At 28.9% G+C, this 27,724-nt stretch overlaps 1 protein-coding gene across 1 annotated transcript; it reads left to right on the top strand.

Annotated features, from left to right (window-relative positions):
* LOC118072408 (octopamine receptor beta-3R-like) lies at positions 1–27,724 on the top strand. Its single transcript, XM_035092265.1, has 4 exons — positions 1–205; positions 2,097–2,879; positions 6,311–6,611; positions 27,613–27,724. Exons 2-4 carry the CDS (start codon positions 2,229–2,231, stop codon positions 27,630–27,632), a joined length of 972 nt encoding a protein of 323 aa, XP_034948156.1. The 5' UTR covers positions 1–205; positions 2,097–2,228; the 3' UTR covers positions 27,633–27,724.

Raw genomic sequence — 27,724 nt, 5'->3', positions numbered from 1 at the left:
TACTAGTTGATGTTCAACCCCCCTTTGCGAGATACCGTAGCAATTTGTATTTTGTCTTTCTTCCTCTTCTTTCATTCACTATTACTTCGGTCGACAGGATACTTTTAATAAACGAGTGTGCGTAGACGCGTGTGATGATTCAAAACATTGCGTGTGCTTCATGAAGAATGTTTGTGAATATCCAGCGATTTTTCAATGATAATCGGTAATTATTTATCGTTAAATTATCCTGAAAAATATTTTATTTATATTATTTACATTTTATTTTATTCAATATTCATTTGCTTCATTGTTTCTTACCTTTTTTCTATTTATTTTGTTTATTTTGTTAATAAATTAATTAAGTGGACTTTAATTAATTATTATTTCAAGTCACATGGTCAATGATTTTGTACATATTTACTTAGAAGTATCTTAAATGACAATTGTATAATTACTAAAGGAGACTTTGTTGAATGTTATCAGACAAAATAACTTTGTTCTTTTCTGCTTTTTCCTTCATTTCCGGATTTTCTTGTTACGTTTAATGCTCGTAGAGAATGAACTTTGGTGTGAGCTAAATGATCATTGAAACTTAGCGACATGATCTTTTATACCTTAAAAAGACACGAATGATATTACTCATTGTTTTTATCTAAGTAATTGAAAAAAATAATGATATAAATGACAGCTTATAGTTTAATTCAACATTCTTGTGCAAATGAACAAGGTATACATGTATATATAGATGAATTTACAGTAGAGTAATTATCACGAATACTTATTCACTGAGTTTGATATGCTTGGAGCTTAGTTTAATATTTACAGAGAGTGCAAATGGTCTTTCTATCACTTTCTAGGCCATCTGCTCGTGTCATTTTCTCTTCTTCTGCTTTTTTGACACTCTTTTATAATTTACCATATTTACATTTGACATGGATCGATGTTACCACTTATTTCACATTCACATCTCGTTTTATATTTTAATGGAATTCGAGTTTTTTTTTTTTTAGTTTGAAGTCTTATTTGTTTTGAAGTGAATAATATATTCAAAAACAACAAAAAAATAATAATTTGTTTTTTATTTTTTAATGTTTGTAATTTTTAACGATAACAAAGTTCAAAGATTGCTGTTGATGACATTTGTAAAACTTTTAACAAGTTGTTAGATGAGAGCGGCAATTATTTTAATTAGTTTCCTTCCAAGCTTTAGGTGACCATTTTTTTTTTTTTGACGTAAATCATAGCCATCTGCATATTTCTCGTACACTCATTTTGCCATTTTCTCTGGAGATGATTGTTTGAGAAAATTGAATCTCTTGAGTCGTATTAGTGACGTCGCAAATTCTGTCTATTGAATTCCTATTTTTTTATCTTTCCTATTTTCATATTGAATTGAGGTCAAATTCAAAGGAATATTTTCTATGCACCTCATTATAACTAAATCTTTTAAGATTTCAAAAGATGCACATCAAATAATGATTAGTATTTACGAAATAACTTTCTTGTTCATTTTAAAAAGCTATTTATTTTATTAAACTTCACCATCAATACTTTTATTGACTTGTGAATGAATAATCATTCTAGACTTTAAATTAAATAGTCATTATTTTATTATGAAATGTGATTAAATTTGTGCTAAATTGTTATTCTTTTAACCTTTTATTTAAGAGAGAAATTAATTAAAGTCACTATTACATCCTATGAATAATTTGAGTAATTATTAGACTATCAAAGCATTATATAATAAGATATAAATCAACTCAATCAATTTTCCAATGTTTGAAAATGGAATCATACTCAATTTTTTATTTTCACTCTTGAATATTCCACTTCAATTCTTCAATTCTCTCAAATATTGATGATTGAAAAAAAATATCTCATTAATGTATGAGTAAATGAATACTATTGACATTTGTTATTGAGTTATTTTAAATCTAGCACAAAAACGTTGACCATGTTTTTCAATAATTTGGTTATTAATTTTTACAATAGTTGAAAGTAATGTCGATAAAATGAAAATAATCGTTTTATCAACAAATTGAAGACACAGTTTAATAAAAGAAAACAAAAAAAAAGAAACAATTGTTCTAAATGTTGATAATTGATATTTGAAGAAATCTTCAAAGATGTTGAAACGATCGAAGCTTATTCTGGATGGTGGACGTGCTGGATCCTTAGCACGGATCCGTCGTCTTGCATGATCTTCCAAGAAAGTGACAGGCAAAGTGGCTGGTGGATTCCAAGACATGTTGAACGTAATGGCGGCTGTGACGACAAGTTTACCAGGTCAAATAGAATCAGAAAATTCAGCAACGCCAAGTAGTACTGCTTCATCAACAACAGGAAGTGATAACAATGTCAGCACTGCTGTACCAGCAGGCAATCCAACTGTTGAGAATCTTCCAGACAATGTTAATATCTTCGTTGTGGTGATGAAAGGTATTGTGATGGGTAGTATCATAACCACAGCGGTTCTAGGAAATGCACTTGTGATCGCTAGTGTCCGGAAACACAAGAGACTTCGGGTCGTGACAAATTGCTACGTTGTGAGTCTAGCAGCTGCAGATTTGTTAGTTGCCATGTGTGCTATGACCTTCAATGCATCAGTGGAGTTATCTGGAGGCAGGTGGCTTTTCGGTAGATTTATGTGTGATGTTTGGAATTCTCTAGACGTTTACTTCTCAACTGCCTCAATCCTTCATCTCTGTTGTATAAGCGTCGACAGATATTACGCTATTGTCAGTCCGTTGGAGTATACGGTCATCATGAAACAAAGCACCGTCGGATGTCTTCTTGGTGGAGCTTGGATTCTACCAGCACTTATCAGCTTTATGCCGATATTTATGGGATGGTACACCACCAATGAACATTTAGACAACATGGCCAAAAATCCAGAGGTATTCTTCTTATCCTCCTGAAAAGAGAAATTTTATTCTTAGTATTATGGTTATTTCAGAAGTCATTTTTAGCATACTTTCCAACTATTAAAAATAATTCTCCTCTCTTGTTAGCTTAACTTTAACAGTTGGCTTAATTTCATTAATTTCCTATTGAATTTCGTATTTTATATTTGAGTGAATAAATTTGAAAATCACATTTTATAAAATTGTCACTCTTCAACGTCTCTTACAGGTGATTTAAAATATTTTTCTACTGAATTATATCATTCATTTTTATATTTAAATTGACAAATTTCAATGAAATAAATGAAATATTAGAAGAAATTCATTACACAAAAATTTCTTTGAATTAAAAATAGATGATATAATGTCATAATTTAATGTACATCACACTAGACTTTTGTTTATATGAAAGTAATACAAAAGTTTGAGTAGTTAAAGCACAGGAAAAAAAACCCAACGTTATGACAATTGAAAATTCTTACTTCTCCAGTTCCTGTGGATATATTAAAGTGCATAGTCTACTATTAGAAAGAGCTTGGAAATCTTCTTTTTTTATAACCTTAAGAAACGTTTTATCTATAAAAAAATATTAGCTCATGATTGTAATAATTTTTCTCTCCTTCCATTTCACTTTATTATCCTGATAGGCCATTATAAAAGTAACCAATCAAATAAAAGCAAGAAATTGAATTTTTTCTTATTAATAATTTTTTTTAATAGCAAATAATAACTTTGGAATTTATTTAATCTTATTAATTAATGGCAATTATTGTCTAATCATTTTTTATATCTTATCGTAAATGACTTAACGAACAAATGATCTTTTAACAACCCCTGATATCAAAAAGATCTTCTTTCTTTTCATTCTGAATAGTCCCATAACTTCTATGCTAATAATGCTAGGGGGTTGATCGAGGGCTCATTTGGAAGATCTCGACGAGAGGAAAAAAGTCGATATAGTTAAATTCATAATGGTAACATAATTCATGCAAAAATTGAAGCAAGTTCCGGTTTTACCCCATTTTAGGAGTGAAATAATTAATTTTTTATATGTTTGACCTGATTCCGCATATCTACACATCAAGACGAAGAGAATGAGTGGTCGATCATCAAAATCGGACAACTTTGATTTTTCGACCCAAAAAAATGGCAAGTGGTACCCCTTTCCATTTTTTTAGGCCAAAAAATAAAAGTACTCCGATTTTCAAGTTTGACCACTCATTCTCTTCCTCTTAATGTGTAGAAATGCGGAATCCGGGCATCGGTCAAGAAAATTCACTTTAACACCCTTAAAAACGGGTTGCACTAAATACAAATTACGAATTATCATCCCCTTGACTTTAAACCCCTATATCTCGTGAAAAAAAGGTCTAATAACTGTTTTTAGGGACGTTTTAGAAAGATGAAAATCTGAGCTATCTAACAATATCCACAGATTTAATAAAAAAAATTTCGTTCACCCTTAAAATCGCTAAAATATAAAAAAAAATCACATTTTTTTAGGAGTTTGCTAACTATTTTGGCCATTTTAAGGGTGAAATCAATTTTTTCAACATTTTTTATGGATACGTATCTTTAGCTTACATTCTGAAGTTTCTAAATACATCCTTAAAATCATCATTCGATAAGTAGTATGAGAGTTAGAGAGGTACAAAGTCGGAGTAAGGGCCAAAAAATCATCTACTTTCGACTTTGTACCTCTCTAACTCTCATACAACTTATCGAATGATGATTTTAAGGATGTATTTAGAAACTTCAGAATGTAAGCTAAAGATACGTATCCATAAAAAATGTTGAAAAAATTGATTTCACCCTTAAAATGGCCAAAATAGTTAGCAAACTCCTAAAAAAATGTGATTTTTTTTTATATTTTAGCGATTTTAAGGGTGAACGAAATTTTTTTTATTAAATCTGTGGATATTGTTAGATAGCTCAGATTTTCATCTTTCTAAAACGTCCCTAAAAACAGTTATTAGACCTTTTTTTCACGAGATATAGGGGTTTAAAGTCAAGGGGATGATAATTCGTAATTTGTATTTAGTGCAACCCGTTTTTAAGGGTGTTAAAGTGAATTTTCTTGACCGGTGCCCGGATTCCGCATTTCTACACATTAAGAGGAAGAGAATGAGTGGTCAAACTTGAAAATCGGAGTACTTTTATTTTTTGGCCTAAAAAAATGGAAAGGGGTACCACTTGCCATTTTTTTGGGTCGAAAAATCAAAGTTGTCCGATTTTGATGATCGACCACTCATTCTCTTCGTCTTGATGTGTAGATATGCGGAATCAGGTCAAACATATAAAAAATTAATTATTTCACTCCTAAAATGGGGTAAAACCGGAACTTGCTTCAATTTTTGCATGAATTATGTTACCATTATGAATTTAACTATATCGACTTTTTTCCTCTCGTCGAGATCTTCCAAATGAGCCCTCGATCAACCCCCTAGCATTATTAGCATAGAAGTTACACACTTTTTTTGTCTCACAGTTTTTCGCTAATATATCATTATTTCATTAATTTCATTATTTATATTTTTTTTTTGCAAGTAGAAAACATTTGGAGGAGAGAGGAAAAATCTAAAAAAAAAGAATTTCGTTCCCCAACCATTCCCTATACTCCCATGAGGGGAACGAAATTATATACGGATGATCTATTTCTTTCCTTTATTCCAATAAATGTTTATCCATTAATCATAAATATTTATTATTTTTTCTTAAGCCACAAATCTTGACAGTTAGGGTGCCAATGTGTAATAGAGAAGACAATATTTGCAAAAATAATTTGTCATAATCATTTATAAATAAGTTGTGTGAAACTCGTTTCATTAAAGAAGTTAAATATGACATTTCCTCCCCATAACTATCTTTCAATTTTGCAATTCTGATTATTTATGCTTTTAATAAAGAAGAAAATATGTCATATTTAGACACCAAATTCTAGGAACAGTATCACAACATTAGCTTTGTTTAGGGTGAATAACATTATCAAGACTATTTTGGTATGAATGAAAAGAAAAATATTTTAATTTTATTTTACAATAATTATTTCTTAGAACTATAAAGATTATCTGACTCAAATATCTTATTTATGTCATCCTTCTTAGATATATAATTGCAAAGAAGCATCTTTCTTCTAATGGAGATGTAAAGATATAACAAATGAAGAAATCACTTTGATAAAATGACAAATAATCATCATAAACGAGACGCAAATAACTTTCCTTTGCACAGAGTATTAAAATAGATTATTTGAAAGTTGCAAAGGATGATCACCATAAAGAGACATCTACTTTTATTGTAATATCTTATCATAGAAGGAAATTATTCTGCATCTGCTGAAGTAACCAACTCTTGAGAAAAATAATTTCTTATCTTTATGTCAACTTACTTGTAGAAATGGCTATTAACATAATCTTCTTTTTCAGCTTTGTGCATTTGTAGTTAATCGACCATATTCAATAATTAGTTCCTGTGTGTCTTTTTGGATTCCTGGGATAGTCATGATCATCATGTATTGTCGGATCTATAAAGAGGCAGTACGACAAAGAAAAGCACTCAGTAGGACCTCCAGTAACATTGTGCTCAATAGTGTGCATCACCATCGGACATCAACACGACATCATCGTCATCATCAGCAACTGTTGCTCCAGGCGGCTGCTGATACTGGTGAGCTTGCTCTCCATACAGCTCAGTTCAAAGCACCCACTGAACTTCACGCCATAAACGGTAAATAGATGACGAATTTCACAAACCATTGCTCGCATCGAGTTTTTGGTCAAACTAATTTTCACTCAACTACATACTCTCTAAAATCGTCACAAAGGATATTTATTATCATTATTTAACTTTTAATGTCAGTTTTTTTCTGTTATTGAACCAGTTACTATAGCTTATGACATCGTGGGCGAAATGTCAGAGCTATTTTGTAGTATTTGGAGATCTAATTAAACCTTTATTAAATTCAACAGAAGCAATTTTCAATTAATTGGTATATTAATTAATCACTCGTGTTAATTTAAAGCTTACATAATCATTATTTCTGTAAATAACTGATTCAGTCTAATAAGTAAATTTGTTTTAACGAATTTACTTTTCTTTTTGATGAATTTTGATGATATTTACAAATATTGTGTAGTGTACTTAGAACACATTGTTGAGTCACAAGTTTTGAGATGTCATGAAGGTAAATAGTGAATTATAAATTCAAGTAATACCCGGAAAATTTTGAAAGGTAGTTTCGTGACAGTATCATCGAATTTTAATGAACTAGAGTGCATTTGAAAGTTTAAATTCTGGACTCTTAAAATAGTCTGCTCAAAATGTGTTATCCCTACTGCTTCATATTGAAGGGTTTTTTACCCTCCTAACATTTTTATGAAGCAGCAGATCTGAACGAGCAAAAAATATTTAGAGGAAACTACTGAATATAAACTTTCAAATGGACCGTAGTTTATTAATATTTGATGATTTTTTTAGCAATATAAGCCTTTTAAAATTTTTACATCCATGAGATTTTTTTTAAAATCACTAATACTGAATAGTTGAATGTGAATATTTGACATCATTTGTTAAAATTTCTAAAAGAGTAATAACTGAAAAATATGTGAAATATATTTTCAATTAATAAATCTCTGAAAATGGAAATTTTCATCAAATAACAATAGATCCTGCCAATTACAGTTCTCCAATGAAATTGAATCTTTAAATAGAACAGCCTGTCAAAATTTCCTATTTCGATTTCAGAGAGTATTTTATCAACTGACCACAAAAACTGTTTTCAAAATTCCAACCAGCTTTCTAGGTTCCTACATAACCAGAAGATTAAAGCTTATGTTTTGTCATAGTCGCAACTTTGATCACCAACTTACTTAAAAAAAAAAACAAGTACTGAAGTTCATCCTGTTTTACTCTGGTAGAGTTCACTTTAAAAAAAAAAAAAATATCTCCAACATCTTGACAGCCACGTTTTATGCATGCTAAATTTTTTCACTGCTCTCTGAGGTACAATTTTTGTTATCGTGTCAAGAAGACTTTGGTACATCAAAAATTAGTTACCAAAGATATGATAATTTTGTTCACATTTATTTGATAATAATAATGATAGATCTTTTAAAATCCTTCTTTGTGAATCTATCAAAAATGATTTATATACAATTTATGGCAAACCAGTCTTCAAGTGAAGATAATGATTACTCTTCTTATCGAAACAAACAGAAACAATATCATTTTTTATAAGAAACAATTGCAGAACAAATAAGATAAATAAATAAACGATCATTGAGAATTGTTAGTTTCATGAAAAATATTAGAAAAAGATTCCATTAAAACTCAGTTCTTCCTCTTACAATTCTATCTGTGCTCTTGTGGCTGCAGGATATCTATATTTTCTACAATCTCAAGTATCCATGAATCAATTCAACATCACAACAGACAAAATAAATCGATTAATCATTCTAAAGCTTTTTTTTCTTCATTATTTTAAGAAATATTAATTATCCATTTCATAAATTCTAATTCACTAATAAAAATCTCCACGACATTCACCATAATTCTTCTCAATTTATCTGTATGAAGAGTTGGTATTAATGGATGGGAAACATTTTGGTCGATTTCCTAATGTTCTGGTATGTGATTTGAATTACGAATTACCCAATCCATCTAGGCATCCTTTATTCTCATGCTTTAATCGCACGTAGGTGAAGGATAGTAAATCAACCAACGTACTTCTCCTGATTACAATTGATCAACCAATCCTGTATTCAAGCTATTTACCTATACACATGTTATACTACATTCAGAACTAATGTTATTGTCAAGCTAAACTGTATTATTATATCTAATCAAATGCTTATAAATTAATTTAATTTTGCATAGAACTCTTTTTAAACACATTGTTGATTTCATTTAAAGTTAAAGCATCAAAGAGATTTTATCATTTGTAGCTGACTAAATTGCATTCCAAAAACTGAAACACACTAGAGTATTTCCACTTCATGATGTAGAAACAATAATACGTTTCTACATTTTCCTTTGGTGATTGATTGTTTTACATTTTTTAATATTTGCTGTACTTTAATTTGTGCTTTAACTTGAACAAAAATAATTCAAAAAACAATTAAAAATTATTCTTCATCCAGGTTTGCTTGATTCTCATATTTTTATATCAATGATAAATATTTTTTTTCAATGGTTACAATCAACAATGATATTTTATTAAATCAATAAAAGTGTTTCATGATAAATAAATACATAATTCTACTGTGTTTCTTGTAGCTATAAAGATTTATCCTCTATAAATACTAACAATACAATTGTAAAGTACATAATCATACTAAATATCGGATTCTACCAATAAATTCAATTAAAACTCGACAAATTACAATTTGAATGATTGAATTCGTTGAATCAATCAAAATTCAACAAATAACGTTTGCACGACGACAGCTGGATTTTACAGTGCATTGTCAATTAAACCATCTGTAAATTAATTTTAAAAATTACGTGAGTCACTAATTAAAATCGGTTTTGTGACAAAACTCAATACACTATTGTGAATTTTTGCCCCTAAACATAGAAATGATTGACAACTTGGACACTTGAATGAATAAATCAATACCTAATATTTTACAATAATCATTTTCATTACATTTCACGATAAATGGCAATTAATTTTTTATAATACCATGTTTTTATTAAACCAAAAAGCTAGAATACTGATCTTATAAATAGAAAATTCATCTCAAAAAAACTTCCATTATTTATTTATTTACTTCTGGAGAAGGATATTATTTAAAATCCTTCAAATCTCCTGAATCTTTAAATCAATCTAAAATTAATGTTTATTGCAATGGAATGTGTTATCTTACAAATAAATTCTCATACTGTCAAGTAGATTTATCGATTTTGGATATTAATCGATTAACAATCGAGTTATCAGAAATGGATATGTTTTAGTAGAACTCTAAGGGGAAAAGGAATGCACTGAGTTAGACATTGAATAATTACTATTTACGAATCTCCACTATGTGACAAACGCACTTGACATACAATATTCATCTGTTAGGGAAACAAACTTGACTGTTTGCATGGTTTGTCGTTGATTAAGGATACAGTAATCTGAATTCTGCTTCCTATGATCAATTATCATACGGCTGACCCATTCTAGTCTTCACTACTGTTGCGTGAAGCTGCTATTGACAACTGTATCTATGAAACGATGAGATTAATTAATAGGTATGATAATAAATTACTATATTCATAAAACACATCATGACTGTGGGATATTAATTTACAAAATTTTATAAATAATTCTCCAATAATAAATCATTTATTTTATTATTTACTTTGCTATCAATAATATAACTCAGAATTATTACTTTTTCATTCCATTTTATTAATTATTTTGCAATAGGTAAATTTCAGTTGAATTGAAATTGGAAAAAAATTATCTACTAAAAAAAATTTATTGCTATAAATGGAAATTTTTCAATTAAATATCTTAAAATAACTCATGGAATAATATGATGTTTAAATTATTTTCAATTAAATCAATGATTCAAGAGGTATTTATTCATCAATTCAAATAAGATCCTACTGCTCTAATAAAAAATACTTATTCTCCATTTATTTATTTTTAATTACTCGTTGATGTACAAATTAGTATTTTTATTTCTCAACTAACTTCATTACAGTCTTTTAAAAACATTCAATCATAAATATTTTATTATCATCAATTTAAATATAAACCTACCAGCAATCGATCTACCTTGATATCAAATGAATTGAGAATGCCAATAAGTACTAGAATTTATTGATGAAATTAACTCAAGAAACCAAATAGTTGAAAGAAAACAAGACATCAAAAAAAAGTAATTTTCATAATTTAACGCTAATTAGTACCTCTAGAATCTTGTTTTTATATCAAAACTTGAGTTTAATAAAAAGAAATAATTGGTCTGACATGAGTGATGAAGTTAATAACAATAATTATCTTAACGAGTTGAATAATAAAATTAAATGAAAAGTATAAAAGTGGAAAAGTCGGCGCATAGTCAGACAAGTGTAAAGTTAGAGTTTTCAATGCCTTGTAATAATAATAATTGGCCAGGAGATATGTGCTATGTTGAGGTCTCGGTCATTCAGTAGAGGCCACGAGTTCGCATAATGGGACCTTGTCGGTAGCTATCGTCTCGCTAACTGCCGCAGCTTTAGATCGAATCTACCGGTGTTTTTACGCGGCATGCAACCAAGTCTCTCTATGTGCACTGCTTGTATATATTCTTCTACAATGTACAGCATACCTTCGATCCTTGTTCTAACGACCTCGAGACACACTGGCGCTTGCTATGTTCCTATATGTACACCAACGTGTAACCTTAAGATGACAATGGGGCAATGTCATTGCCAATTTCGTACTATTGGTGCACAAAAAATTCTCTGCTCTTTTTTCTTGTTCTCTTTTATCTAATAAGAGTAGTATTTTTATTCTTTTTATCATTGAGCAATTGTTTGGTTTCAACGATAAACACTCAGCTACTTTAGAGTGAGGAAGTGGTGGAAAATACCTTTGTTGAAGGACACTAAACTAAATAATAGTCAATAGAATTAATAAAATAAAAAAAAAAATATTACTTGAATGGGATTTTTACTCTTACTTATTTCTCGGTTCTTTTATTAATTCTTTTTGCTGTATTTAATGTCAAACAATTTTTTCCACACTATATTAAAAAATAAATAAATGAATTATTTTATTTCCTGCTGCATTTAGTGGGGACAAATTATTATTCAATTAGATCAGTGTTAAAGAATCAAAAAAAAATATATTTTTTTATGTGCAAGGATCAAAAATAATTTTTTAAATCTTTTTATTGTTTGTTTAATTAATAATAATTCTTTTTTATTGAAGAATAAAGTTATTTTTAAGCTGAGCATATAATTTTTTTAGTGTACTGGATTACATTCTTGACATTGTTACATTGAGATAACTTGGGTGTCTACAACTTATCATTCTTTTTAGCGCAAATTCGTTTCCTTATCAACAGAAGAAGAAATATCCGGTGAAAAGAAAGAAACTCATTTAAGTGATGAAAATGTGACGGGAACAAGATGAAGCTGCGATCGTTTATTATCCCTAACATGAGCATATTTAAACCTGGTACCTATGCGAGTAAAATTCAAGAATGAATTATGATACCTCTTTGTATAAAACATTTTTCTGACGTTATATATATTACCTATAAAAAGCATACATCATTTTTTTTTTTCGTATTCCAATTATTTTTTTTTTACTTGAAAATCTTTAAACACTCTATTAATCAATGATAGCATATTTTAAATCTTCTAAGAAGATTTGAAAAATAATAGGGAGTTTAATATAATTAAAATAATTATGATATTTCGATTAATGTCATGACACATATTTTATTAATAATATTAAAGAATGCTTGACATTTTCATCGACGTCTAAATATTGAGCTTTCGAAGCTTAAGTAAAAAAAAATAACATAAAAAGTTATGATAAGATCAAAGTTACTTTGAAAAGTAAACTATTACTCCGAAAAAGTAAAACAAAGATGATGAGGTAGTTAATTAGTCCAGACGCGATCACTTATCAAGGTCATTCTTAATTCGTTTTCGTACTTGAAAGTAGAGAGAAAAGAGAGATGAGATGATTCTTTACATAACACTTGGAAAAAGTGATGTTTTAATCTGATGAAGAAAAAAATTGATTGAGTTTTAAACATTGGATGTTTACAATAATATTCTTACATACTTCATACATAAGTTTTAATTAAATTTACTTGCAATTATTATGATTATGTTTAACATAATATTTGATAAATAAATGTTGATTGAAATTATAAAACTATTTATTAGTTGGACAGGCACTTTAATAAGTTACTGAATATAAAATTATATTTACTTTTTAATAAATTAATTTTTTGTATTATTAAAAAAAAAAAACCCTAAAAAATAATATTGTAGGCTAATTTTTTTTTCTTTAACTTGGTTAACGATTTTTATATGACTGCTCTCTTGGAGTTACTTGATGTGTACATTTATAGAAAAAACTTTTTCACAAAAATATAGACAGTATTCAGGACAGGAAATTTTACCCTCCAGGGATCGGATGACTTATGGGTACTTTTTTACATTTCTCTATAATGGTTCTATATTCTAATGAAAATTTGATTAAATTCTGATTTTTTTTTTTTTGCAATGGTTCCAATTAAATAGAACACAAAAAACCTTCCAACAATTTATGCTATAAATTATTGATTCTCTTGATATAGTTAAGTGGAAAAATTTAAATAATTGTGGAATAAAATTAAAATGCTCACTTTTTGAGATCAAAGAGACAAGGTTGGTATTTAATGAAAAAAACTCGTAGTGGCTTATGTTCATTCAATTTGGATATTCAATTTAGTGCTAGAATGTAATTTCATGTATCTAGTTACACTTTTTGTGATCTTTGTACAATAATTTCATTAAATTACTCACTGCATTTTTTTTCAACCATCAAAAATCTACCAAAGGTTTTATTCAAACGATTCTTTTCTGTATCCTATCAAAGAACCAACTTTTTATCAAACAGTTAATAGATTATTTTAATAATATTATCAATAAAGAATGTCTCCACTGGAGCTCAATCATACAAGGGTTAATTACAGCATGTCAAGGGTCTTAATGAAAGGGTTGCATCGAGTGCGATCCTTACCCTCCTCCACTTTGGACCTGCTTAATCCTTATACTATGAACACTGATCTATCGTAATTAACCCTTCCATTGTTCTAAGCTTATTAACTGAAATCTACTAGACTCTCTAGTCATCCATTATTAAAGAAAATTTATATACAAAGAAAATGATGGGGTAAAAATTATTAAAATAGTTTGGATTACTGATCAACAACTTGCTATTCAGCAGAACATTATCATTTATTGGAGACCTGTTTATTAAAACCTGGTCAAAATTGAACTAAAGTATGGGAATAAATATCATATTATTTAATAAAATTATATTAAGCAGCAAAATGTATTTTTGTTAAAAATAGTCTAATAATTTTCATTACTTAAAATTTTTGAATAAAAAGTTCCACATAATTTTCTTGATGTATCTGATTTAGCAAGGGAATTATTGTGTTATAATATTTTAATTGAGTTTATTTAATATTTGTTTGACATCAAAACTTGAACATTGGAAGTAGAAGATTTTGATGTGAATAACTGAAAACTGAGGCAGATAATGGGATAGGATATTATTTCTCTCCCTATCGTTGATTCCCTTGTTCTCCTCAAAATAACCCGTTAACACACCAACGCGTAACCTCGTTCCACTTCTCTGGCTAACCATAGTTCAAAAGTCCTTTTGAGAAAATTCAATGAAACAGCTACTATCGATGAAACTCTTTGAAGTGGTTCAATGTTTTTATTAAACAGAAAAAAAAGAAATTTTTAAATAAGTAAATATTAATTTTGTAAAAAAATCAAAATAGAAAACTAGGTAATACAAGAATATTTAAATAAAAATTCGTATTTGCCTAGATTTAGTTCCTGTGGAGAATAAAATAACCAACATTTTTTAATCTAAAGAAAAAAAATAAAAGAATGAAAAACAAATGGTCTTACAATCCATTACACAGGCATGTAGGAAATAAAAGAAACGTACTGGAATAGTGATGCACATATTCATTCTAAATCAGCAGTCGAGAAAAAAGCTCCAGTCATCTGGAGATATTAATACATTTCCTAGATAGTGCTGGCCAAAAAGTCTTCGTCATTGTCAGGGTCAGATTTGTTTTCGGCAACTCGCCCAAACAAACAAGTGGTAATAATTTTGTTGGCAAAAATCGAATATGATGTTCTTTTACTTCAAGGCTAGTTATGACGTCATTATTTTTCTATTTCATTAAAAAAAAAAAACAGATACAACTACCTTTTTATTAATGAAATTTTTCATTAAACTTCTTCTCAACTATTTTGCTTGTTTTAATTTAAGTTAATTCTCATATCAGTGAAGTTTCTTGAAACTCATCATCTTGATACTATTTTACACAAGCTTCTTACTCCGTCTTCATTAATGAAACTACAGGCATAGAGATTTAGTTTTCGTAAACGAACAGAATACAAGGATGGAGAACAGGTTAAATGTTGGCGTGCAAGACTTCTATATCACTTAAAATGGTGATTTATTGGGTCTGTGAACGTAGAAATTTTTGCTTTTTCGTGAGTTAAGGATATTACTCCTCCTCAAAGCATTATATCCAGCTATATTGCCCATTTTATAGCTTTTCCAGCTTCACAATTTCTTTTTTATAAGGGTTGACATGTTAGTAGGTACAAAAATAAAGAAAAAAAATAGTCAGGAAAGATTTTTTATACATTAAATTCTGATACAACTTTTTTTTCTTCTATTGAGGAAATAATCAAATTTCAATATCGCTAAACATTAACGCATGATAAATATTATCTCTTCATTAAAATTTGATTGTTTGAAGGCACATGATATTCATAATTTTACGCATGAGATGTTGAGACATTTAACCAACATATATTACAACTTCATTTCTTTGAACAAACAGTAATGAATAAACATAATAATAATTGCTTAAATAAATAGATGAATAATTATTATTATTAATAATAATTGTGCTTGACGTAGGTAGTTGTTGACATTTCCTCCAAAATATTAGTCACTAATATTTCGTCCGAGAAATAATATTTTACTCCACTTGATCATTCTAATTTTGGTGTAATACGCTGTGCGAAATTAATTTCATGAAGTAAGGCAGTTTAAGAGTTATTTTGGTATGTTTCGGAAGCATAATTTGTCACGAAATAATTTAATTTCATTGTAAATAAAAGTACGAGAATTTTTATGTGAAATTTTATTGCATTTGGAATTTTTTGACAATTATTTATTGCTCTAGAATTTCACAAGTGAGTGTTAATAAATTACTGTGTTCATTTGGGTTGAAATTAATTAAAAGTTTATTTTTTCTCAGTTGTAAAAATGTAATAGAGTTATGTGGGAAGAATTATAAATGAAATAATTGTGATTTTTTATTTTTTGTAAATTACTACTTGGGTATAATTCTAGTATATCTAACCTAGAATTATTCTTAACTATTTCAATGTCAATTATTGTATGAATTACTTCCATCATTTTGTCCAAGCAATAACGATCTGTCACTCAATAAATAGCAGTAAAAGTTTGAGTTTTAAAATTCTAAAAGAAAAGTGAAGAGACCTGTCGTGTCTGCCTGTAAAAAAAAAGCCATCCAAAAAAGTTATGAAACGAAATATCTAGATGACTCAAGTCACTTTTCCAATAATTTGATTTTAAACTTTTGACAAAATGTTGCATTGTATCGATACTATCGATTTTAATATATATTGAGGTCAAGATAGTAAACATATCATCTATAGAAAATTCAAAATCGCATGTCATCCTTTTACTTTTTCTCAACTACACTGTAACAAAATCAATCTTATAAAATAAAAACAAAAAATACAATTTATCGTTTTAAAAAAATAAATCATAAGTTAACCAATTCTAAGTCACTGAAACGTTAAATTCTCTATTATTTTAACTCTGTACTTTCGTTTTATTTGTTTAAGAATTATTACAGAATAAAATGTCAAATCGTTGGCATTTTTACGATGTTTTACGAAAAAAAAAAAACAGTTAAAGTAACAAATTTCATCGATATTTATCTAAAACCTCTTTTAAACTGATTGTATTGTGAAAATGAAAGAATTTATTTCAAAGCTAAAAAAAACAATTCTAATCGATTGGCTAAAATTCGCCAAAAAATTCATTCAATAGTTTTTTGTCTATTCTAGCGAATCGATAGTAGACAATGTGGTGTAAAACTGACCGAACAATGTTTTGTCTATTGCTAACTTCTTTAACAACACGATAGTAAACAAAAAAAGAGATTATTTGAAATCAGATAAACGATAGTAATTTACATTTTTGTTTTATTTAACATTCACCTTATTGGAAATAAAAAATTGTTGTTTATTTTACAACAGAATTAGTCTGACTTTATTAGACTCGAGGTCGTTGATGAAAAATCATGAAAAAAATTCTTCCAACTGTACTTGAGAGCTTGAGACTTCAACTTCTTTGGTACAAAAGTCTACTATGACAACTTGAACCTGAATAACTCCTTCATGAAGCTGAAAAGACAATTTTCGTCTTTAATTTGGGAAACTTGGTGAAAAGGATTAGAAAATTTTAGCAAAAACCTCTTTCTAAAGTAGAACTCCAAGTTTATGAAGCTATTCAGTAGCATTAGGTTCTAATTTTTCTTTTTCTATCAATTTTACTTCTGCAAAAGGAAAAAATACTTATTCATTTATCTAAAAGAGAAGCATGAGAGAAGCAAAGAGAAAATTTTTCCAGCTTGAAGTAATGTTTTGCTGTAAAATGTCGATACAATTTCATGTGGAACTTTATCTCTCTTCACTCTAAGTTTCACCTGAAACTATTGATTAACCAGTTCGATATATCGTAAAACAAAGTTTTAACATATGATACTAAATTTCCTATCGATATCTTGAAAATAGTTCGAGTGATTCCAATTGGCAGCATCTTCTTGGATTTATATATATTTCAGTTGTTCACAACTGAACTCCAACAAGATGTTCAACTCAATAAAAATACTATCCACAGGAACATTTTTTTGATAAGACATTCATATTTTGTTTGAAAAAAAAAGTTAAATGTCTGTGGTGAAAGAAACTGACAGGATCTCAAGATTTATTGTTGGTGAATTAGACACAGTGTAAGTTGGAGAGTCTTGTTTTTTGTTGATTTGCATCATGGAAATCGTCACCGTTAGGCATCTTTATCCTCTGGATTAATTTTTTATATTTCCCCACTGGTCCAGAGAGATTCTCAACAGGATAGTGAGAATCGGATTAACAATCGTCCAGTGGTTTTTGAGGACAGTCTGATGATGATCCAGACACCAACTGAAAGTTTTATTTCATGTTATGCTTCTACTTTTTTCTCTCTATGTTCTTTGTAGATCATTGTAAGAACTTTCAATCAGCTTTATTAATAATCCACTGAATACAGTATTTTTGCTCAATATAAATGGCTTCAATTACGTAAGTTGGAGAATTTGAAATAAAAAAAAAGAAATAGATTTATAATGAAATTACTAAAACAGATCTGAACTTTATCATCTTGAACTTTTTTTATTCTCAACTCTATGATTCTATTTTTTTGTAAAATATTTTATTTTAAAACACTCAAGTACATTACTTCTTTCTTTTTAACATGGTAGTGAATTTTAAATACTTTTTCAACTTCAAAGGAAGTATATTCATTTTTTAAACTTCAACATTTTTTTTTTATCACTTCAGTAACATCACATTACATAATAAATTACAATACAATTTTTCTTTTATCTTCAATGACTTTCAATCAATTAAATGATGTATGATGAAATATTTTTAATCTAGTGACTTCTCACGTTTTATCAACTTTAGAAATATTGATTACAGTGAAAAAGATATCATGAGATGCACTCAAGTGTTTTAAAGTAAAACACCAAGATTTACAATAGAATAATGTGATAAAAAAAAATCTGAGGATGTTATTTTTAAAACTTGTAAAAATGTTTTTTATATTTAACAAAAAAAAAATCGTAAAAAAGAATATTTTTAATTTGTTTTATAATTTTTTTCTTCACTTAAGCATTTAAACTATTTGATAAAATTATTTAGAAGATTGTTATTTTTTATTTAGATAATACTTCTATGTTTTATTTCTGTTCGTTTTAGTACAAAAAAAAAAATATAAAATCTAATGTGTGATATTTTTTTCATCAACTGCATCAGCTAAAATGAATCTCAGAAGTTCATCAACTCTACTCGATTGAGTTTCCTCAAGCGAAAAAGAGAGAATTTCAACAAACGAATACAAAAAATACCCATAATCGGTATTATCGATAGATAGAAGCTGCTCTTTTATTTCCCGTAAGTACCTAGGATGAACCTAAACTTGTTTTGAAACTTGATGGTCGATTTATATCTGGCAGTGGTAATTGCTATTACTGTTATCTCTATAGATTGTGAGACTTTTCGAGCAATAACAATAAATTTACTAAGGAACGTATTTTGCCCCTTTTATACACTCGTTTCTTATACATAGTCAATGCTGGGACGTCATGTGAATAAAAACAGCAACGTTTGGGAGTTATAATCGAAGGTTAAGGTCATCATATGAGCCAATTTTTACAACTTGGCTGACCGTTCTGGCAGTTTCCGAACTCATTTGAACTTGATACTCATGACCATTTATATACGAAATACAAGCCCGTATAAAAATATTTCGTTCTCCAATGTTCCCCATAGTTCCACGAGGGGAACGTTTGGGGAACAAAATTTTTTTTTTCATTGATGCAGCATAACTTAGGTATTTGCTAATAACTCGGGATCTATGAAGCCTATACAGAAAATGAGGATATCAATGAATTCGTGAAGATGAGATCTTTTTATTGCACTAGTTGAAATTATAATATAAATAATAATTAATGCTCAAATTGAAGCAAGTTCCGATTTTACCCCATTTTAGGAGTGAAATAATTAATTTTTTATATGTTTGACCTGATTCCGCATTTCTACACATCGAGACGGAGAAAATGAGTGGTCGATCATCAAAATCGGACAACTTTGATTTTTTGACCCGAAAAAATGGCAAGTGGTACCCCTTTCCATTTTTTTAGGCCAAAAAATAAAAGTACTCCGATTTTCAAGTTTGACCACTCATTCTCTTCGTCTTGATGCGTAGAAATGCGGAATCGGAGCACCGCCCGAAAAAATTCACTTTAACACCCTTAAAAACGGGGTACACTAAATACAAATTACGAATTATCATCCCCTTGACTTTAAACCCTTATTACTCGTGAACGGGTGGTCCAATGACCGTTTTTAGGGACGTTTGAGAAAGCTAAAAATCTGAGCTAAACATGCATATCCATAAAACGTGTTTATAAAATTTCCTTCACCCTTAAAATCGCCAAAATATAAAAAAAAATCACATTTTTTTAGGAGTTTGCTAACTATTTTGGCCATTTTAAGGGTGAAATAAATTTTTCCAACGCTTTTCATAGGTATGTATCTTTAGCTTAGATTCTGAAGTTTCCGAATAGCTCGAGAAAATCATTATTCGATAACTTGTATAAGAGTTATAGAGGTACAAAGTCGAAAGTAGATGATTTTTCGACCTTTACTTCGACTTTGGACCCCCATTACTCGTGAAGAAATCATCTTATGATAATTTTCTCGAGCTATTCGGAAACTTCAGAATGTAAGCTAAAGATACATACCTATGAAAAGCGTTGGAAAAATTTATTTCACCCTTAAAATGGCCAAAATAGTTAGCAAACTCCTAAAAAAATGTGATTTTTTTTTATATTTTGGCGATTTTAAGGGTGAAGGAAATTTTATAAACACGTTTTATGGATATGCATGTTTAGCTCAGATTTTTAGCTTTCTCAAACGTCCCTAAAAACGGTCATTGGACCACCCGTTCACGAGTAATAAGGGTTTAAAGTCAAGGGGATGATAATTCGTAATTTGTATTTAGTGTACCCCGTTTTTAAGGGTGTTAAAGTGAATTTTTTCGGGCGGTGCTCCGATTCCGCATTTCTACGCATCAAGACGAAGAGAATGAGTGGTCAAACTTGAAAATCGGAGTACTTTTATTTTTTGGCCAAAAAAAATGGAAAGGGGTACCACTTGCCATTTTTTTGGGTCGAAAAATCAAAGTTGTCCGATTTTAATGATCGACCACTCATTCTCTTCGTCTTAATGCCTAGAAATGCGGAATCGGGTCAAACATATAAAAAATCCATTATTTCACTCTTAAAATGGATAAAACCGGAACTTGCTTCAATTTGAGCATTAATTATTATTTATATTATAATTTCAACTAGTGCAATAAAAAGATCTCATCTTCACGAATTCATTGATATCCTCATTTTTTGTATAGGCTTCATAGATCCTGAGTTATTAGCAAATAACTAAGTTATGCTGCATCAATGAAAAAAAAAATTTTGTTCCCCAAAAGTTCTCCTCGTGGAACTATGGGGAACGTTGGAGAACGAAATATTTTTATACGGGAGGCCATAAAATATTCCTTTCTTCCTTTTACAAAGTGTCATTTGATGTTTCATCTACTGGAAATTTACGACAAATAAATAGCGGAAGATTTCAGGTCTTTATGTTTACTTCTCTTCAAGTATCTAAACTCTAAATCAGAAAATTGGCTCACATTAAGTGAGACATTTTGTGTAATGTAAATCAATAGATTCACCAAGTCTAATTACTCTTGTTGCTAATTATCCTTAATTACGTCCAACTTTGAAACTTGTTTTATTTTGTAGCATCAATCGATTTATCTTGATAGCTAGAAATGCTCAGGAATGTGTCAAGTTAACGAGGTCAATTGGCATAGTTTTATCACAAGCTATACGATAAAGCTTTTCCATTCTAATTAACACGAATGTCAAAAAAAATTCATTTCATACAATTGAATGAGTATCGAACTGATTACTATATTTCTACCTGAATGATAAAATAAAAATTTGTCATATTGATCGTTTAATAAATGTATTTATTTTATCTATAAAATGACTTTTATCAATTAGCAAACAGTTCATTTTCAAATTAATAAAACTATTTGAAATTCATTATTCACTTTATCTTGAATGCATGAGCTATCACATGGTCTTATTTGACCATTTTCAGCTAGATAAGTCATACGTGATGGATAAAAACTCTACCGAGACACCACGATCATGGAAACCTTGATCTTGATCTCCAACATTCGGTCATGGTCTTGGCTTTCCTTTAATAAACTTGATCTTGGTCTTGGTCGTGCTCTCTTGCCAAATCTTGGTCACGTCCACAAAACTCTTGCAATCCTTTTTCACACTCTTATAAAGTTTATAGTTCATTTACTGATAATTAAATATTTTTATTTCTCCAACTTGATCCAGCTTTTTTTCTCAGCTTTTTTATGATTGAGTGTCCATGTCATCTTTAATAATTGAAAAAAAGCTTCAACAATATTCATTGGTAGCTAAGAAGATATTTTTCATTCATCAACATTCAAGTATTTATCATAATAATCATGTTTGATATTGCACGTTTTATTACATCCATGTTTATTATCATGCCTTAAATGATTTTCTACACAAGTAGAAGATAATATGGAAATCGAAGCAGCGTTAATAGTGATGCACTTTTCATTATGGCAATATTGAACGCTTGGTAACATTGGCGAAGCTGTCACTAGTGTAACTTCAATCGAATTTAACACAAACTTTTAATAAAATGATAGGAATTATTATTATTCATCAACAAAAGCTTGAAGATAAAAAAGAGCATTACCATATTACATGAACGAATGTCACCAACATTCAGCAAATCACAATGGTTGATTATGAAAAATAAAAAAAGCTCTTTAATTAATAAAAATTGCTAAAAAAAAAATATCCATCTCTTGACAAAAGCACAACACATTTTTCATTTGGACTTCATTCCCTTCTTCTCACAATAATTAAATTTCTAACAAAAAAAAAAGTCAATAATTTTTCCAGCTGCCATTGTCAAAAATAAATCCAACATTACTAGTATTTTGTATTTCTGTCAGATTGAATTGGTAAAACCGAAGTCGGTTTAATTTATCAGAAAGTATAATAGCAGACTTCCTTATTCGTATTCTCCTAAGAGAACAATAACCTGGAGAATATGATTGACTTTCATGAAAAATGGGACATCCGGGTAATCTCTGAGCATTTGATTCTCATCGGCTACCGATTTTTATCTCATCCTTTAAAGAGAGAGTATAAATTGCACCCGATGGTTACACGTGATATGGATGATCTTGATTCGAACTCGTTGAGTAAAGAGAATAACCCAAAGGAGAACAAGAAGAAGAGTGAATAGATAGATAGAAGGTTCTATATTTTAAGAGAACGGCGAGGTTTATCGATCGTCTTGCTAATCTATGCCCATCTCGGATATGGACTCGCCTGCTGGAAGTACCTGTAAAGTTTCGTGAAGTAGACAAAGCGAATCTAAGAGCTGGCTAAAATAAACCATCTTATACGATCTTGCGTTTCATTCTATATATAAACCATTACTTCCGGCATAGAAAACCAGTCTCCGGCTTTTGACCTATCTTATCCGATTTCCACACCCCAAAATCTGCAATTTATGTCGACTCTCCAAAGAATAAAGTTCCTAGGATCAAACAGACCCTGTTTCACTATTCAAAATTCCTTTTTTTATTTATATGCATTTCGTAACTATCGTTCAATCTTCAATCAAAAAAAAAAATCCTTAAATCTTTCTAAAGATTTTTGTTACCAATATTCTTGGAGTTTCTTTATACTTTAAATAATAGATAAAAAAATATCAAAAAGCTCTTCGGGTCCCTCTGAATCGATTTAGGTCAGCAATAAAGTCTTTTCCTTCGTGCTAAGAGATATAGATTAGATAGAAATTTTTTTTAAAAATCAATTACTGAATGAATTTTCTAAAATTAAATACACTGACGTATGAATATTGTTATAAAATTAAAATTATGCTGAAGTAATTCTAGAAGATACCAAACCAGTAGCTAATAAATTTAAACACATTCAAATGTATTAAATATGACTAGAATATTAATTAAATGGGTGATGTCATTTCAAAACACTTTAAGTGCAGTGAAATAAAATACCAAGACTTGCAGTGATAGAGAAAGATTGCTAAATAATTGATTAAATGTAGATATTAATGCAAGTGTGTGTAATAACAACATTATTGTGGTGAGAAATGAACTGAACATCAATCTCAACTGTGATCTCACACCCTACTGAGTGTTTTCTGTTTCTGAATCGTGAGAACTTCTTAGGCTGTACCGAAAGGAGGATTGAAGCATTATGATATATTGCAACCACTGATGGTATTGGCATTTGTGGTTTCCAGAAAATTTTGTTCATAATTTAATGGTTAAAACTTTTACAATAAATCTAGAATTATTCTGAATTATATGCTAAAATTATTCAAAGGTTTTGGTGATCAAATTATAGTTGAACATTAGAGTTGGAATTAGAGTAACATTATTGCAGCAACACTGAAGATTGGAACCAACATTTCATCACCAAAAATAAAGAAAAAAAAAACCAGTGATTTTAAAATAAATAAATAAACTTGACGAATTTTAGAGTAAATTTCCTGGATTCTTTGAAGTGAATAAATATGATGTTTATGTTTGTTATTAGAATTAGTGTCTATACAAAGTAAATAAACAATCAATACAATTTAGGATCTAGAGGAATGAAAAATCTACAAAAATTGTTCTTCCTTTCATAAGACATTTCTCTACTGTACGTGACCTTTCTAGCAATTGAAAACTACCTAGTACGTAGCACAAGAAAACAGTGTTTTTGAGTATCTAAAAAAGTAACAAAGTGTCTGACTTGAAAAAGAACAACTTTCTTATTTTCCTCTACTTTTAATCAAACTATTCATGCTTCTTTGTGTCATATTAAGGAGGTGAGAAAAATATTCCTCATAAGCTCGTGTGAATATATCAGATAGTATTGATGATACTCGAACGAATGGAAATGGAAAATAAAATGAGGATTACTAGAAAAAGAATATGGAAAGGTAGATGAGTTCATTCAACGTATATAACACAGTTATTGGAGTTACTCTGAAAAATTGAATTCATTAAATTTATTAGTCAGAAAATTTTATTCTACACCAAGGAAATATAAATGTATTTCATCAATCATCATTTTTTATATTTTTCTCAAACACTCCTGCAGTATAATTGTTTATATTTATCCAAGAAAAATGTTGTTTTGACTTTTAAAAAAATTACTCTAAATTATTATATTTTTTTTTTCTACGTCAATTATTTATATTCAACAAAATGAAAACTTTTTCCTATTTTATTTCTATTTTTCTTTATATCCTGGATTCAAAAAAATATTTGTGTATATTCCAACAACAAAATTGGTTTGTATTCTGAATAATCTGACGAGTATACAATCGACAAATAGCTTTGAAGAAACATTTAAACCATTTTATTCCACCAGCCTATTTAAAATCCATCAGAATACCCACAAATAAAACCACCGAAGCATAAATTAAAAAAAAAAATATACTAAAAGTACTTTGGAGTTTCGATTTGTGTAATGTTGCTAGCAGATGAAAAATAATGATGTAATGTGGGAGATAAAAAATATGAATAGAATCCTAGATGTAGAGAGAATGAAAAAATGTATTCTCTGATAGTGAATGAGAGATACCCATACTTTTTGGGTAAGAGAGTGCACAAGACTTGGCAAAGGCTCCTCAGATTACAAGTGTGTACGTTGAAGAGTCGCTGGATTCATTCCAAAAACCACCACCACCCCCTGCTGGTTCCACTTGGACCAACTTCTCTCTGGCTTTGGTAAAAGCGCATGACTACTACGAAAGGGATGACAGTGCTGGATATAATCTCCGGGAAAATCGGGTCAAATGCGATGCAAACTCCCTTGGAATTCGACAACAAGAGAGTTGAATTCCTGGAATGAGATTCGCGGTTAAAAAGGAAATTTCTACAACTACTTATAAGACTAATTACTCTCTAATTCTCCATATGCTTACCAAACTAATTTCACGTTGTATTACAAAGTGAAATAATATTTTATTTAAAGCCGAAAAAATTATTCAGTCGACTTGAGTTTTTTAACCAAACTGTAATAGAGATTTTTATACATTTTTTTTTATTAACTTTATCCTGCTTTGAATGTGAAGAAGTGCTTTTTTCAATAAATCGCAAGTAAGAAGCTTACACGCAATATCTAGAATCCGTTTAGGATTTTCTTGTGATTATGGATTTTTATTATTCGTTGCTATTTTTTTTTTTTCTAGTCTAAAAAGAAAAAAAATAGTTTTGTAGTAAAAAGAAATTGTAAAATAAAATATTGTGCTATAAGAATATTTACTAAGGTTCAAAGTAATATAAGACTGTGAGTAAAGTTCGTGGGAAGTTCTGATAAAACGTGATCGGAATAGAGTACTTTCTGGGAATCGACAATAAGTCAGAATGAAACGATTTTAATTGATAGATCAAGGGGAATGGTGGAATTTAGTTAGACTTTTATTGATACTTGAATAGAACTCTCGAATTCAATCTTAAATCATTTAGTAATTAATGACTGTTTTTAATCACTGTTCAGTGATGGAAGAAAAAAAAAAAACTTTATTAGATATAGAACTGCAAAAAGTTGAGTGTTTGTTTTTTTTTTTTTTTTTGCTACTTTTGATGAAATATTTCGTTGATTAATATTTTTTGTTATGAAACCAACTGGAATATTACAAAAAATTTATCATTTCATGATAATTTACTTTTGTTGATGTTTTTTTATCATTTACAAGCTATGAATGCAATATTAAATATCGAGATCCACATGATTAACTTCCTAAAAGAGAAAATAAAAAAATTATATATTTTATTCATCATTATTTTCATTATTATTATTACTGTTTTACTGTAATTATCAATAATAATTTATTACTAATAATATTTAATTGTTATTAAAAATATTTTATTATTATTAACAGTAATGTTTTACTGATACTGACACCAGTTTAGAATTCTATAAATTATTATTATTTTTGTTTTTAAACTACCTTTTTTCAAAAGATATTTTTATTATATTTATACAAATGTTCCTAATATGCAATTATAATAATAATATTACTCAAATAATATTTTGATTTTTATTAATAAATAATAGAATTTCTAAATTGCAAAATTCAGCCAGTTTACCTTTTTTTAATTTATTGTTACCACTGGGAAATAAATAAATAATAATAATAATAATTAATAAGCTGTTAATAATTCATAAGCTGTATTAAAAAAAATTTTTTATCATAAAATAATTGAGCATTTTTAATAGTTTTATATCTATGCAATCTTAAATTTGATTAAAACTTTTTGGAGATGGTTTTAATAATTTATTTTTAATTTAATATCATAAAAATAGTGACATAATATACCATCTGATCTTTGATCATTTGAACAGAAACTCTTATCCAGATATTTTTTTTTTCTCTTTGAAAACTTCATAGCTAAATTTATGCAAAAAAAAAAATCTTTCATCAGCCATATCTCTAGATTTCTGAATCAAAACCTATCTAACCGTTTTCGAAATGCTGTCAAATATTATTTTCATCATATAGATTGCACTTACATAGACAGATTTACATTCATCTTTCGCTATATAGCCAAGCAGTCAAATTGGAATTTCTTTTTAAAGTTATGTTTAACAGGCATGAAGTTTCTTTAAAAGGAAAAATTTGATGAATATTTTTTTTGCTAAATAAAAAGTAGTAGAGTGCAAAATAATTTTTCATCCTAAAGTAGATCAAAATCATGCTAATCAAGTACAAAACAAAAAATGTCTTCAAACTGTAATGAAAATGAATTTAATTTTTATTTCTATACCATCTAATCAATTTTTTTGCTTAACTGAATATTTAGAAAGAAAACTGTTAAGAACATCTTTGCTTGATACTGGTAGTAGATAAAACTCTTCAACTAATCTTCCAAAATAACTTTTTTTTTTAATCACTAAACACCAAACTAAGATAGATAACCCAGTGGAAAAAATTCAAGCAATTTAAACTAAGCATTTTTTTATAAAAAACCCAATCATAGGAGAGAAACATGGCGGTTGATTACAAAATGACTGGTGAGGTAGGTAAATGAAGACAAGATGGAAAAATAAATTACCTGGGGTTCCAAGCGAGAGACTCACTGGCACAACAAC

Source organism: Chelonus insularis, unplaced genomic scaffold, assembly GCF_013357705.1.
Source record: "Chelonus insularis isolate UGA/USDA-ARS -01 unplaced genomic scaffold, ASM1335770v1 contig_93_pilon, whole genome shotgun sequence".
Classification (NCBI taxonomy): Eukaryota; Metazoa; Arthropoda; class Insecta; order Hymenoptera; family Braconidae; genus Chelonus; species Chelonus insularis.
The sequence above is the reverse complement of the archived record's forward strand: the minus strand, read 5'-3'. Positions and strand labels throughout refer to the sequence as shown.